This window comes from Megalobrama amblycephala, linkage group LG1, assembly GCF_018812025.1.
Source record: "Megalobrama amblycephala isolate DHTTF-2021 linkage group LG1, ASM1881202v1, whole genome shotgun sequence".
Taxonomy (NCBI): domain Eukaryota; kingdom Metazoa; phylum Chordata; class Actinopteri; order Cypriniformes; family Xenocyprididae; genus Megalobrama; species Megalobrama amblycephala.
Window position 1 is genome coordinate 13,247,175 of NC_063044.1, and position 16,674 is coordinate 13,263,848.

General features: G+C 37.8%; 1 protein-coding gene and 1 long non-coding RNA gene across 2 annotated transcripts; one reads left to right on the forward strand and one right to left on the reverse strand.

The window, feature by feature from the left end:
• Nucleotides 1–343: 343 nt before the first annotated feature.
• LOC125263183 (uncharacterized protein K02A2.6-like) lies at nt 344–5,215 on the forward strand. Its single transcript, XM_048182108.1, has 2 exons — nt 344–3,139; nt 3,233–5,215. The coding sequence occupies exons 1-2, from the start codon at nt 741–743 to the stop codon at nt 4,770–4,772; spliced, it is 3,939 nt and encodes a 1,312-aa protein (XP_048038065.1). The 5' UTR covers nt 344–740; the 3' UTR covers nt 4,773–5,215.
• A 6,318-nt stretch (nt 5,216–11,533) lies between these two features.
• On the reverse strand, nt 11,534–15,388 carry LOC125263564. The gene is made up of 3 exons (XR_007183846.1): nt 14,212–15,388; nt 12,825–12,981; nt 11,534–12,734 (listed from the first exon to the last, which is right to left on the reverse strand). It is a non-coding gene; the product is annotated as an uncharacterized LOC125263564 (long non-coding RNA).
• Nucleotides 15,389–16,674: the final 1,286 nt, after the last annotated feature.

Sequence of the window (16,674 nt, forward strand, 5' to 3'; positions counted from 1 at the left end):
CTCGTGAAAATTAAAATATTCAATTCAATAATAAATGTTGCAAATATTGTTTGTGTTATTTATCTCACATTATATTTTGTAATGTGATTTTTCAAAATAGTGTAATAGTTTAATAGTTTTTTTTGTAATTAGGCCTACTGGCTAGTTATTTTGGTAAATTGTATTAAAACCAGACCAAAAATCCCAATAATAAAATTAAATCATAATATTTATTAATGTAAAATGTGAAACTCACAACAATAAAAAAAATAAAAAAAATGTACTGTCCCCGTTTCTTAATTAATAGATAATAACAAATGAGATTTTGGTGGTATTTTGACCACTCACATAGGAAATGTCCCCGGTTTCCATTTCAGAAATCTGGTCACCTTATAATAACATGAAAAATTACTTGAATAATACAAACATAATACACAGTTAATATAATAAAGTAAATATTTGGACATTGTTATAGCCTGAGCTATGGTTTATTGACCTGCAGGGGGCAATCTATTCCCGGTTGACTTGGCTTAAATACAGCAAAGAAGAAGATGTTAGTTGTAGATTTAATCCACCTGTGACTCTGTGACATGTGTGTGTGTACTGGTTGCTGATAGTTCCTCCTGAGTAAAAGTCTTCATCTTGACCAGATTCATCTTGTCTCTCTCTCAAGTTATTACATTTTGGCGACGAGGATGAAAACAAGGAAAAGGAAGTTTTGAAAAGCTGGATCCATACAAGTGGGAGCTTTGGAAAAGAAGATGGCCAATATGGTAGGAACAGTCACACCATTTGATAGTCAGTCGCAGTCTTGGGAAGAGTATTGTGAAATCTTGCAACATTTCTTCGAGGCAAATGAGATTACAGAAGCAGCCAAGCAAAAAGCTATACTGTTAAGCACTGTAGGAAGTCAAACATACAGTCTACTGAGGAATTTATTGAGTCCAGTTAAACCAGGAACAAAGACTTTTGAGGAATTAGTGGATTTACTGAAAGAGCATTTCAATCCAAAACCCAGTGAAATTGTACAACGGTTTAAATTCAATTCAAGATCAAGAGAAGAAGGGGAAAGTGTTCTTGAATATGTGGCAGTATTGAGGAAATTGGCACATGATTGTAATTACGGAGAAAAATTAACAGAGATGCTACGGGATAGACTGGTATGTGGAATAAATGATGACCGTATTCAACGTAGACTGCTGGCAGAATCAGAGTTAACGTTTGAGAAGGCGTTGAAAATAGCGCAAGCATTGGAAACAGCCAATAAAGATGTAAAGGATTTGCAAGCTCAACGTTCAGAAACATCTACTGCAATGAGAGTGCATAAAACCTCAGTAAAACAAGATAGTCAAGGTAGAGCTTGTTACAGATGTGGGAATTTGCAACATTTGGCCAATGAGTGCAGATTTATTTCAGAGAAATGCCACAAATGTGGGAAACAAGGACATATAATGAAAGTATGTAGATCAACAAGTTCCATCAGAGAAACAACATTTCAAGGGGGAGAAAGACGCAAGCAAGTTGTGGCCAGAGGAGGACAGAGATCACATTATGTCAGCAGAGAGGAAAAAAGTGAATCTGATGAAGAAGGTATTTTTACAGTGCACAGTTTGAAAGAAACAGAGATTCCTAAGGTCGCTCCTCTGACTATCACATTGGCTGTAAATGATTTCAAGATACCTTTTGAAGTGGATACAGGCTGTGGTGTGACCGTAATTAATGGATCAAATTTTTCCAAATTGTGGGAAGAACATAAAAAGCCAGAATTAAAGACCTGTTCTTTGAAGTTAAAAACTTATACTGGCCAAGCCTTACCAGTGTTGGGTTCTGTGCAAGTGGTCGTCAGACACAAGGGAACTGTGAAGGAATTGCCAGTAGTGGTAGTGCCTGGAACAGGACCCAATTTATTGGGCAGAGGGTGGATCAAGGAATTGGGCATGAAATGGGAGGCCATACACAAGATTCAAGGGGTTGAAAAGTTAACCTTGCCTGATGTACTTAGCCACCATACAGAATTGTTCAAGGAGGAGTTGGGTGAATTGAAAGGTCCACCAGCCAAGATTTATGTGGACAAAGAAGCCACTCCCAGATTTTTCAAAGCCAGACCAGTTCCTTATGCAATGAAAGCAAAGGTAGAAGTTGAAATAGAACGCCTGCTAAGAAACAACATCATAGAACCTGTTAAACATTCTGAATGGGCTGCACCTGTAGTGCCAGTTTTAAAGCCTGATAATACAGTACGACTGTGCGGCGATTACAAGCTAACAGTAAATCGAGTTTCAAAGTTGGAACAGTACCCCATCCCTCGATTAGATGATCTGTTTGCGACATTGTCAGGAGGACAGAAGTTCACTAAACTGGATATGAGTCACGCTTACCATCAGATTGCATTAGATGAAGAGTCTAAGAAATATGTCACAGTGAATACCCATAAAGGGCTGTTTACTTACCGTGTTTTACCCTTTGGAGTTTCTTCTAGTCCTGCTATCTTCCAAAGGACCATTGAGGGAGTACTGCAAGGTCTTCCTTATGTGGCAGTTTTCCTGGATGACATCTTGGTGACCGGTCGCAATGATGAGGAGCATCTCCAAATGCTGGCCAGGGTATTGGAAAGGTTGCAGGAAGCAGGACTGCGTTTGAAACGGAGTAAATGTACTTTCATGGAAAAAGAGGTAATGTTTTTGGGTCATAAAGTAGATGAGACCGGCCTACACCCAGTACCAGAAAAAGTGACTGCTATTCAAAATGCTCCCTCGCCAAAGACTGTGACTGAGTTGAAGGCCTATTTGGGACTGTTAAACTATTATAACAAATTTTTGCCCAACCTGTCTACTGTGTTAGCCCCAGTGCATATGATGCTGCGAAAAAATGCAAAATGGAAATGGGGTGAAGAACAAGAAGCTGCTTTTGTGCAATCTAAAAAAATGATCCAATCAGTACAAGTTCTGGTCCATTATGATCCCCAGAAGGATGTGATTTTATCATGTGATGCTTCTCCTTATGGCTTAGGTGCAGTTCTTTCGCATAAGATGACCGATGGTAGCGAAAGACCCATTGGATTTATGTCACGGACATTGAATCAAGCTGAGCGGAATTATTCGCAGTTGGACAAGGAAGGATTGGCTGTAATGTTCGGCTTACAACGCTTCCATAAGTATTTGTATGGTCGGAAGTTTACCATCGTTACAGATCATAAACCCTTGTTGTCTTTGTTTAACGAGTTAAAATCTGTTCCCCAAATGTCATCTCCTAGGATTCAGCGATGGGCTGTGACATTAAGAGCATATGAATACAACATAATCTACAAACCTGGCAAGGATCATGCAAATGCAGATGCTCTAAGTCGGTTACCCTTGCCAACAGAATCTGTCCCTGAACAGGAGGAAAGAGTACTGATGCTGGAGAATGCAGACATAACCTTGATTACAGCAGAACAAGTGAGAAGTTGGACCCAAAAAGATCCAGTATTATCTAGAGTGAGAGAAATGGTGCAACGAGGATCCCTGCAGGAATTAATAGGAGCAGAGTTTGACCCATTCACCTCAAGAAAAGATGAATTAAGTGTCCAGGATGGTTGTGTGCTTTGGGGGGCTCGCGTAATCATTCCCAGTGTGGGTAGATCAGAGGTCCTGAACCAGCTGCATCAGTGTCACCCCGGAGTGTCTAGGATGAAAGCGTTAGCCCGGAGTTATGTGTGGTGGCCTAAATTGGACCAGGATGTGGAAAGGTTAGTTAAAACCTGTTGTATTTGTCAAGAACACAGAAACGTTCCAGCTGTAGCTCCACTGCATCCTTGGAATTGGCCAGAAAAACCATGGCAAAGATTGCATGTGGATTATGCAGGACCCTTCATGGGAAAAATGTTCTTGGTCTTGATTGATGCACATTCAAAATGGATGGATGTGTATCCTGTGAACTCAGCTACCTCTGCTGCAACCATTGAATGCTTACGTACTAGCTTCAGTAACCATGGACTACCTGAACTGATTGTATCAGATAATGCTACTTGTTTTGTTAGTGCTGAATTCAAAGAGTTCCTGAAAAAAAATGGAGTAAGACATGTTACTTCGGCACCCTATCATGCTTCCAGTAATGGGTTAGTAGAACGAGCTGTACAAATTGTTAAAGGCATGTTAAAAAAATGTGTTGAAGGAACAATTGCAACTAAATTGGCTCGAGTGTTATTCAGTTACAGGATTACTCCTCAGACCACCACAGGACTTTCTCCAGCTGAACTGTTGCATGGACGGAAATTGCGATGTTCTTTGGACTTTATACACCCTGATTTAACTGGAAAGATTCAGGAGCAACAACAAAAGCAAAAAGTCCATCATGACAAAAAGGCCCATGAACGTAGCTTTGGTGTTGGAGATCCAGTACTTGTTCGGAATTTTACTTATGGACCGAAATGGATTCCAGGGCATATTGAGACTGTGACTGGACCACTTTCTTATAAGGTGATTCTGGGTGATGGGAGAGTGGTCCGAAGACATGTGGATCAAATTCATGCCCGACAAAAATTGCTTGTACACCTTCCAGAGGAGGTTATGGACTGTAAATATCCTGATTTGGACTTCTCTGATAACTCGGCTCCTGTAGTGGCTAAAGAGACTGAGGAAATAGAGACTGAGGACATTTCTAGTGAGACTAATCCCCCTGAATTAATTGGGGGTTCTGCTCAACCTGGTGAGATAACCACTGAATCACTGACCAAATCCTTTAGCCCTGTTGTGAGACGGTCACAGAGAACCAAGAAATTGCCTGGTCATTTAAAAGATTATGAACTGAAGTAAAAAAAACAAAACACAAATTGTAAAAAAAAAAAAAAAAAAATTGTAACATGATTGTTGAATGAAATTTATTGTATTGTGATTTATGAAGAAATATTGTAAACTTGGGGGGAAGGGAGATGTTATAGCCTGAGCTATGGTTTATTGACCTGCAGGGGGCAATCTATTCCCGGTTGACTTGGCTTAAATACAGCAAAGAAGAAGATGTTAGTTGTAGATTTAATCCACCTGTGACTCTGTGACATGTGTGTGTGTACTGGTTGCTGATAGTTCCTCCTGAGTAAAAGTCTTCATCTTGACCAGATTCATCTTGTCTCTCTCTCAAGTTATTACAGACATTTAACACATATGTAGGGTAAATTAAATGCGCACTGTGTAAAGCTAAGCTAGCAGGGTAATTGAGTAGATGAATGCTATGCTAATACATAAGCTAACTAAAAAAAAACAGTAAGAAATGCTTGATTTCACAACCTATATCTTCAGTTATATACTAGTATATAAACCAAGTAATTTAAATATCGTTAATGGGCTTTATAACGCATTTTAAACGATATAAATCATGATGTTATTTCGCAGGAATTGTAATCAGGCGCTAAAAATACTACCATTAAAAGTCCGCTGAACCAATGGGGTCACTGCGGGGTCCTGAAGGAGACCTGATGACTCATGACAACAGCGCGTGAGCGGTGAGCCTTGCGTCTTCACTAAACTTTGTCAGTTGTATGTCGGGTTGGACATTCAAGCGATTAGACGATCGGATGTGTATTATTATATCGAGCTACTGTGCTCGCGCAGCTGCAGTGTGTCATGAACACTCATACAAACAGTAGCTGAAAACGAGAAGATCGCGTGCACTGAGAGGAACGCAGAAACTAGTCAGTACTGTCCTGTGATTTATCACTAAAGTAGTTTAGAAACTCAAAACTTATTATAGCATATATTTTTCTACTTTTGAAGGAACTATTTAAATCTGTAAGAAATGTTACGAACCATAGATAAAATAACTGCTGAAAGTGAGCTGTTATGTCACATCACTCTTTCAAAACGAAAAAATATCCCACCTTTTAATAGTCAAGCATGTTTACAGTACAAACCTTGTCAGTGAACTATGAGGACAAAAACCATAATCACTCATTAATCTTAATCGAGGTTTTGACTTTAGGTCATAATTGTCCAGCCCTAATCAGACTTGGGTAAAGTTTGTTTTATATTTGCACATTCGGACATCCGTATTCAATAGCCTTGTTAATCACACTACATTGGCCATTCAGTGGACATTCACAAGTAAATATGCCATTAAAACAATACTTGCCTATTTTGATCGACTGTGAAAAATGTTGTAAGTTGACAGTCGTTGGTTATCAATATCATGTCGCTGCTTAAAATTCGCAAACATTAATTTATTGCACATTTATTGGAAAGTCTGAATTTATCAGAAGTCTGAATGTGCGAATATAAAACCAACTTTACCCAAGTCATAATCAGTTGGTAAAAATGAATGTGCTTCAATGCATATGTGTATAGAGAAAAAAACATCACACCTGTTAAAATTTTATATGGTATTTGTGCCCTAAAAACATTAATTTTACTGATATAAATTGGTGTAAATTCATCAGTTCATTATGTGTGGAAAATAATGCTTTTCTATGTGAATATATAGTAATGTGTAATTTATTCCTGTGATCAAAGCTGAATTTTCAGCATCATTACTCCAGTCTTCAGTGTCACATGATCCTTCAGAAATCATTCTGATATGATGATTTGATGCTCATGAAACATTTATGATTTTTATCAATGTTGGAAACAGTTGTGCTGATTCAGATTTTTGTGGAAATTGTGATGCAATTCAAACATTTGTGGTATGATTTTTTTTAAAAAGAGAAATTAATACTTTTATTCATCAAGGATGGAATCCGTTTATCAAAATTGACAGTAAAGACATTCATAATGTTACAAAATATTTATATTCAATAAATGTTACTAAATTAATGCAAATAAATACTGTTAATTCACTTTCTATTCATCAAAGAAAAAACAAATGTATCATGGTTTTAATCTTAAGCAGCAGTTTTCAACATTGATAATAATAATAATGTTTCTTGAGCATCAAATCATCATATTAGAATGATTTCTGAAGGATCATGTGACACTGAAGACTGGAGTAATGATGTTGAAAATTCAGTTTTGATCACAGGAATAAATTACACTTGACTATATATTCACATTTCAAAAAAGTGATTTTAACTTGTAATAATATTTCACAATATTACTGTTTTTAATGTATTTTCGATTAAATAAACGCAGCTTTGGCAACCATAAGAGACTTCTTTCAAAAAACATTAAAAAGATTTTCTAATAGATGCATTATTCATATACTTTATTGTCAATAAATATCTTGAGATGGCTTGAAAAACTCAAGTACGTGATACACTATATTGCGAAAGGTTTTGGGACACCTGCCTTTACATGAACATGAACTTTAATGACTTTCCCTGGTGGAGGACTTCATGCCTGTTCCCACCACTGAAGATTGTTGGGAAATTGCAGCAGAGGGAGCAACAGTGCTGCACAGGAAGCAATGCTGGGTATTTCTGGCTGTTTGCTGAATCTGCCTGGCTTACTTGTTTCCCCTTCCAGTTTGGTCTGCGTTTCTCATCAGCTGCCATCTTGGCCTCCATAACCCTTTCAGACATGTTCCCACTGCTGGCTCCTTCCTCCATGAAAGTGTTAAGAAAGCCCATGTTGGCACTGTACTTACACTGTTTGCCACCTGCTGCTGACCCACTCCTTTGGTCTTTTATTTTATTAACCTCCCGCCTGTACGTGGCAGAAGGTGATAGTGATGCTCCAGCAGCTCTTTCTGCCTCTTCCGGCACACCTAGAGCAGATGATCCTGCCCATGTTTGTTAGACAAGGTGCAGTTTGAGAATATAAGAGTCACCCTCCTCAAATTCAGGAGTTTGAGGGCACAGACTGATGATGTGTTGTAAGCAGCTATTTCAGTTTTTGAGTCTTTGCTCACAAATGAGGCAGCTTTCTCATTGAGGCATGTCTGCACACATTTGAAGGCCAGTTTCTGCGGTGTGGGGAATGAATGGGCCATTCTGAGGGTAAGAAAACATAGTAACAAAACAACTATTATTATGACTATTGCTTTATCTAAATGCAAATACTTATAAAATGTCTAACAGTCAATCAATCAAAAATATGATGTGGAATCACTTTTTTTTATCTGCTGTTGACAAAGAAAATACAAAGCATTTGTAAGGGAAACAGGACCCAGAGGCGAGAGAGTGCAATGAACACAGCTTTAATAGTCCTTCAAAAATATAAACGTAGGCAGTCTGCCAAGTGCGGACACACACACACTCGCAGCTGGTATCACAAAATATACAGTCATTAACAACAATTAAGGGGATCCGCAGAGCCGTCTCAGGCCATAATTTATGAAGAAGGTTTAATGTTTAGACAAATGTACAAAGCTAGAGAGTAATACTAATAAGGCACGTCTCTTCTGAATCCTCCTCTGCATCCTGGCTCTTGTTCGGCACCTCAGTTGAGCAGCCTCCTCTTCAGCATTTTGATAAAGTATACCAACTGCAATGGCAATATTTTCCATTACTTGTTTCACTTTTTTGTCTCTAATTTTGTCCTGGCAATGTCCAACATCTTCCCACAGAAGCAAATCGCAAGGCTCAAAATTGCGACCATTTTGGTCACATATGCTTCCTAAATTTAACGCGTGCAACCTCAAAATATGTATGGAGCCAGGGCCGTGCACAGACCTTTTGAGGGGCATGTGCTGAAACTGAAAAAAAAGGGCACGATATATATATATATATATATATATATATACAGGGTTTCAGGGCTTCTTTAAAAATAATTACAACAGCAATCTTCTGTGAGCCATGTGTTTGAAGATGTTTGACTTCACTGTGATCCAGGGATGTCCCTCTCAACACATTAATACACACACATTACATTCTGCATTATAAAATATAAAGAAGCACAATGACCTGATGATTCTGTAATGTTTTTTAGTTCCTACAACATTACTGTAGTAAAACCATGTTTTACTATGTTTATACATGTGAAGAGCGGGGAGTATACAATACTAGATTAAAAACATTATCTAGCGAGCAAATACATATTAACAACGTAAACATTAACCATACTGTGTGACCATATATAATACGATTAAATGTTAATGAATTAAGTGTATGCAGATAGCCATCATAAATCAAAGAAGAAATTCCTTAGAAATATATTTTACCTAGCTGACGACGGGGATCACTCAGTCGCTTTTTTGTCAAATTCAAATGCAGTTACGCCGGGTTTTTGACCAGCGAATATGTGCAAATGTGCCATTTGTCCGTCATTAAAACGATGGCATCACATTAGGCTACGTGTTACGTCGTCATCAATAGGTTATGAGCGCTCAATTTTTCCTGTTGTAAAATACGTTTGGCCACAATCTCAATTTATAAAAGATGTAATACTACTGTACTGTATGCACAGGCTATTTAAGGCTATTTGTAGGCTATTGGTATTAGCTATGACTTAGAAGGCAAATGCTAGCCCCCTCCCTGTCTCTTCACCGCCGGTCTCAGGCCTCAAATGCATAAAATATGAAACTTTATAGACATACTAATGTTTCTTTCATAAAGACAACGTTGTAGCCTACTTATTCAAACAACAATATATTTATTTACTGTAGCAAGACGTTCAGCTGCTGCTGTGGAACTTCAGTTCGCTGCACTCAGGGGGCGGAGTTAAGAGGTTTGACTGACAGTTTGAGCGGATCCAAAAAGATTTTGTCACAAGCTCTTTTTAATACCTTTATTAGGCTAAATATATTTGTAAATTTATTGATTTTTTTTCAAGAAAATTCATTGATTTATTCAAGAAAATAAATAAAATAAAACACCTCCAAAAAAAAAAGGGCACTTCGGAGTGTAAGGACAAAAAGGGCATGTGCTCTGCACAGGTTGAGCCCTACCTGTGCACGTGCCTGTATGGAGCATTTGTGCGAGTGCAAATAATCGTGCAGGTGTGACCTGTTTTCATTTCTCTACAAAATTCTCACTAGTTACTATGTGCCTGCGGTCCACATTTCTGTCACACAACCAATTAAACTTCATCTTTATGTTCTTAAGTTTAAAGCAGACCTCAGGCTGGTTAATAAGTATGGTAGAGTTTTCCATATGTTGGCACTATACAGAGATGGATTGTGGATTAAATATGTATAATTGTCCGTGAATGTTATGTTTGGTCAGGTCTGTGCTAGCTTGAGATCTGTAAAAATGTTTTCTGATACCTTATATGCAGTGTTGGTCACATTGCTTTAAAAAAGTAATTAGTTATAGTTACTAGTTACTTCTCACAAATAGTAACGGAGTTAGTAACTGAGTTACATCATTATAAAAGTAACTAATTACCAGGGAAAGTAACTATTGCGTTACTTTAAAAAAAATAAAATAAAAATATGCCAAATAAATTGAATGCCCCCAATATTACATGTAAGTCTAAGAATAAATTATTCTTGATGCGATTCCTGACTCATGATCCGCTCTTGCTCACGACATGAAATTTATCTGTACTGTGTTGGTAGCCATTAAAGAAAACGTAGTTTCATATTTATGTTTAAATAGTCCTATGTTATGTTTTAAATCCATTTATTCGATTATGAAAAGTTAGTGAACAGCGTGAGTAAGATGATTCATAAGATGCGCAAATATATCAGGAGTCATGGAGTGGGTCAGATAAGATTTTGACCACATCATTAAGTTTTGCTTTGTAGAAAGCCTTTCTTTAAAGTGAATTTCGTTTTGTAAAAATTGTATCTTAATTTTAATCAATGTTTCATCTACCAATTGCTTTGATTTAATATATAACAAGCAAATATAGCAGACAATAAAATCATGACATGGAGGCGCGGGCGCGATCACTGGCGCGTGAACTGGAGCACGTCTTATAGGCTAAATGAACCGAAACTCAGAGGCTGCTTGCCTCGCAGATATGAGAAATATATCTATAGAATGTTTGAAATATCTACTTTAACGAAAATGAAGTTATTAAAAACGAAAAGAAAGAGGCTACTCTGATTATGTAGCCTAATCCGAATTAAATGGTCGTTATCTCTCTAGGCGCGTCCATATGAGCAGATGATCAGCAATGAGAATCAACAATGTCAACTTCATCTTTGCAGCCGACACTGATTCAGAAAACATTACTTTATTAATAAACAATTAAAATGTCTCCTTGCTGTTTTTGTCACACTCATAATCATTACTTTTGCCGGTTCTTTATGGCAATTATGCGTGCCCTTGAGTGCTATATAGCCTATATTATGTAAACGCTCCTTGTTATGGTTTATTCTCTCCAGTATTTAAGAAATTAAATGAATATAAATGTGATTAGTCAACTAATAGCTTAAATGAACAACTACTAGTCGACTAGAAAAAAACTCATTTCACATATTTTCGATCAAGCATCAAAAAGCGCGCATGCTCTGACAGACACACACACAGCGCATCATACATTATTATCAGTTTAAAATTATATTTGTGTATGACTAACCGCAGCACACACCAGAGGAAAAAACTTTGCAGGTCCTATGGCTGAGAGAGAGCGTACTCGGATGAAAACCGCTTCAGTGAGCTCAATTATAGTAACGCGGCATTTTTTTTGTCAGTAACGGTAACGGCGTTGTAACGGGAAAAAAAGTAATTCGTTTGATTACTCGTTACTGAAAAAAGTAAAGGCGTTAGTAACGCCGTTTATTTATAACGCCGTTATTCCCATCACTGCTTATATGTATCAAATTCAGGGATAAAACTTAATTTTTTTTGGTGTCTGTTCACATTTACAAATGTACAATTCATGATTTATTAAAAAATATTTTTAGATTATGCAAAGGGTCTAAAGCAAATCTGTATAAATATCTTGCCTTGTATGTTTTTTTTTTTTTTAGGTTTTCCCACTTTTTGGCAGCTCTAGAAAGGGATACCACACCCAGCAGGCCCTTCTCCTTCAGTACTGTTCTGTAGTACACCTAATGATTTACACAGTAATAAATGTACATTAATAAAACCTCAACTGTATTCATTTATGAGAAGAAAAATTCCTAAAACTCAAATATTCTCCGCCCAGAAAACAGATGACCAAACCGAGTTCTTTTTAAAAATTAGCCGTCTAACATCCTCATCCGTCTCTAAAGCAAATAAAAATTCATCAATACATAATTTCCAAAGACGCAAGTTAAATACACTGTACAACAGTTCACTAACATATATGAGGAAAATCGACCAAATGATCATCTGTTGTATACAACTGCAAAACGCACTAATTAGTGTCTAAAACTTAATTACTGTGCCAACAAATAAACGTGTATCATTTAGCTTCAGAATATCTTTACAAAGATGTTCTTATTAATAAAAAGTTACACTTACATTCGTAAACGTTGCCGCCTCCGGTATTGTCGTTCGCCATATTAATTTTTCTTTCGCACTCTACCGTCTTATCGCGTTGGATTTTGGTCAGTCATTTCCCTGTACTATACGATATGCCTCTGTGTGCATACAGAAACACATTAGAATAAACGATGCATGGAAAAACTTTTGTCAGAGATTGTGAGCATATCAAGTAAGTTTCATGAATTCACTAAACTGCATGTAAAATGGCCTAAAAGAGACATCTTTCTAAAACATTACACAATTGTAATGTTTCAAATCTTTTGATGGGTTCTGTATTTTGTGATATTTTTTATTTTATTTTATTTTTTAAACATAGTATAAATCCACGAGGATTTAATACTCTTCTTTGGGCAGCGTCACGGCTGAAGACATGGAGAGAGCCAGAGATGCAGAATGAAGCAGCTCAAAACCCAACCTGGTCTCGTAGGAAATACGCACCTCTGCACACTTTTTTGCAGCGCCAGAAATATGTTCCACCAGGTACGTATTGCTAAAATGAAAAAATAAAGAGAATGATACTTGTTCACATTCTTTTGAGTTACCAGATTACAGAGCTTCATATCTGTACAAAAACGCTTACTCTTTAGCACAGCTTCATACATAAGTTTAACCCTCTGAAGCAAATGGGGATCCAAAACATAATCCCCTCCTAGGATGACATCGGCCACCAAGGTTCCCCTGGATTTCTTCCCCAAAAGTAGTATGGGGAAGAAATAAAGTGCAGCAAGTGTGTCAAGCTGAAATAAAAACATTATATATAAAAAAAACATGCACAGAATACAATGATTTAATTTTTAACATTAATTTCATGACAGCTGTTTAATGGTCATATTTGATAAACAACTCATATCAAGAAATTAATTACTACTGGTTTATAACTACATAGTCCAAAAATGCTATCATTGCTTCACCAGCCATATTTTCATCAATGTATTTTTATACGCTTTTTGAAGTATCGCATTAGAAAAGATTATTGGAAAAATTCGAAAAAACCCCATCAATCTAGTCCCCCCCCCCAAAAAAAAGTCATGCTCGCGTGAGATGGTTTTTGCCTTTTTCGAAAAAGTTAATGCGCTAAATGGGACATCGAAACAGCTTTGCCCAAGTTCTGACGTAGCGAACATTAAACTCGCATGACTGATCAGCTGTTTACGCAGTCAGGCACATTACTCAGCGGAGGAAAAGAAACTAACCAGGATTCGCTCAGTAGCGGCGAGCTAAGAGGGAAGAGCCCAGCACTGAAACCCTGTCTGACAGGCAGTGTAGGAAATGTGGTGTATGGGAGACCGCTTGCCCGGTGTCGCTCAGGGGCACGGGTCCTTCAGGGCTCAGCCTGTGGACCGTGTGATGCCGATGCCATGCTGAATTTTGACTCCCTGCCAAATTATGACCACCCTCACCCTCAAGTCTATCTGAATCTTAACCCCACCCCTAATCCTATTGGTGGTAATTAATTTTTTTTATTTTATATATAGTTTATATAATTTTATATAGTTTTTTTTACATCAAATTGACATCAGTTTTTTTGACATCAGGCTAATAGGTCCTTAACTGAACTGCTCGTAATCACATCATTATATCTATAGGCCACAGATGATTGGTTCCTGCTGTATTAGTAGCCAATGAGCTTGCATGCTCAGTCTTCAAATACATGAGTAGCATTTGCCTTAGCAGTGCAGCACGCTTTCACCTTCCCCAGCTCCACCTGTATAGATCTGCTACGGGTAATTCAGGTGTTAAACAGGGCGGCCTCAGTGCGGGAGGATCCCCTCGCGGGATCTTAATTTATTTACTCCAAACCAGTTGATGGAAACTCACCTGATTGACATTTGATTAAATTTTTCTCTTTTTTTGCAACATTTCAAAAGTTTGCTTTATAATCACATGGAAACATGGCTATTGACTGTTAAACTTTATTGCGCTAATTGACTTCACTTCATAAATCCCTTAGCCCTGACCTAACTTACCAACACATGGCTGCTATTAAGAACAACTGTCCTGTTGTTGTTTTTCTTGACTGACTGCTTCCATTCAGATTTTTTATTTTGAAAGTTGCATCTCTTCGCTGCAACTTTTGCTTTGTACGGCTGCAGTTGTTTGCAAAGTGGGCAAGTCTTGTATGCAACACTTATTAGGGTATTGCACCCTGGGCACATTTTGTGTGTGCTTCCTGGCATCTCTAAAATGAAGTAAAAATGACATTAAAACCTTAATACAACATGTTTTTGTAACATTATATCCAGTATATCCATTTTAAAACTGGGTTGTTACTTTTAAGGCGGGTACTACTGGCTAGCCAAGAAGAGTCTTGCTGCAGCCTGTGGTGGACATCCAAAAGTGCCAGTACAGATCGCATATACCAACCACTGATCTCTAAACCTACCCGTTACTGTAACCAATGAAATTAGCAGCAGGGCGGGATTTCTGGTGAAGTGTTTTTTTTATGGGGTGGGGGTGGGGTTAATGTGCTTTCATCATTAACCTTATGCCAAAAAATTCTTTCAATTGGAAACAAACATACAACAAATCGGGTTCCAGGGATGGGGAATCACCATAGATATGTGTTTTATTTAATAATTTTATATATTAACCAACATTTTGGCGTACAGCCTTCGTCAAGGTATTATACAAAAGTCAAAGTCAAGGTGCTGTCTTCTCTTTTAATTGTATATTTGTAACAAATTAATAATTTGTACTAACAAGGACCCCACCCCCCAATATCCTCCCGTCCCTTTAGTGCCCTTTTTTTTTTTTGGTTTGGGCCACTGCCCCTTAAAATGTTTGTGCACGGCCCTGACTAAAATAGCAAATAGTGCAGCCTGGTTCAATCTACACTTTTTTTGAGGCCCTCAGCTCAGTGAGCTTCTGATTTACAGCTATCCCTAGCCTGGGCCCTTGTGGTTCCAGGAAATTTCTGGATCACGGATCACTGAATCTGTAATAATAATAATAATATTAATAAAGAGCACCTTTATTAATATTATTAAATTTATTAATATCCATTAAATGCACCTTCCTTCTACAGATTGTACTCAACATTTAATACCTTAGCTATGCTTGGGGATAACAACTCAAGAACAATACAAAATACACTTTGTAACATGCATACTCATTATAGCATCAATTTTGACCCGGTCCAGGGCCTCTTTCGCCTTCCTTGTCTTGCCACCTAAGAAACAGCAACATTTTACAGATTACTATTTAAAATCTCAGTAAATAAGCCTAATTTAACATCAAATGTGTTTTACTTCCTGATTTTCATCCCATATCTGAAGAGATCAGTTATAAAGTTCAATCTACAAAATTAACTAAATTCAACCAAATTTAAGCACTACTACCAATGACATACCTCTGAGATTGCTTCTCAAAAGTGTTTCAAGGCTGAAGACTCCAAGAAGCAGCACCCGTGCCGTGGTAGTGGGGCTATTAACATGGCTTGCTGACCACCATACATTTGTAGCCACTCATTGAAATATACACGCAAGAGATCACTTCCGTCATCAGAGCGTGTTTTCAGACCTCACACACCGGATGCTCAAGGCAGCTGTTTGGTTTCTTGCACAAACCGATTGTTTCATGTCTTCACTGTGTCGTCACATAAAACATCTGCAATGGGATTGTAAAAGCTGTTTCAATGAGTGTACCACTGCATTTACAGTGTTTCAACCAGCAGAGGTCACCAGCGTGTGGCGCTTTGAATGCTTCGAAACAATGAATCATTTTGCAAAGCAATTGGTTCAGTTGATTCAAAGCTTTGTTTCTCCCGTCACTATTTAAATCTTTCATTTGAATTGTTAGAACAATGCTCCATTTTCCAGTTTGTTTCTCATTATCCTTCCATTCCACAAGGGCAAACATGTTCACACCTTCAAACATGTGCATCCTCTTCTCCTTGTAGGATTCCGGCAGTGTAGATGCTGCTAAGTGTATTACTGCCCTCCTCAGGTCAAAGTTTGCTAGTGCAAGTATATAACAATTAGTTCAAACTTTGACCTGTGGAGGGCAGTAATACACTTAGCAGTGTCTACACTGCTGGAATTCTAATAGAGAAGAAGATGAAGAGAGCTAGGCTGCGTTCCAGTTCGGTTTTTAAAAGCCCTTCCCTCGCTAACTTCCCTCGGTCTCGTTGACTTGGATGTCCGTCATTGCTTATGTTGCACGAGTGCCCACTTCTGGCGGAACCTTTGCAATGGGCTGAACTGGAACGTCCTAAGCCCTTGGTCACTTGGAATCTGCAATGGAGCTGATTTATTATTTATTTTTTCCCCTTACAAATTTGTTTAATACAGCATCCTATATGTATATATGTGTGTTTTAAAGTTTTAAAAAATAATTTATATATCATAGAGTTGTTTGTGGTAGGGTAAATTAAACGCGATATGCGGTGACGTCACAATCGTGTTGCATTGTGGGTTATGGAGCTGCCTGAA

Coding starts and splice junctions, on each gene's coding strand:
- LOC125263183 (XM_048182108.1), top strand. CDS start 741: ATGGCCAATATGGTAGGAACAGTCACACCATTTGATAGTCAGTCGCAG. Junction 3,140..3,232: donor CAACGCTTCCATAAGTATTT/GTATGGTCGGAA, acceptor GTCATCTCCTAG/GATTCAGCGATGGGCTGTGA.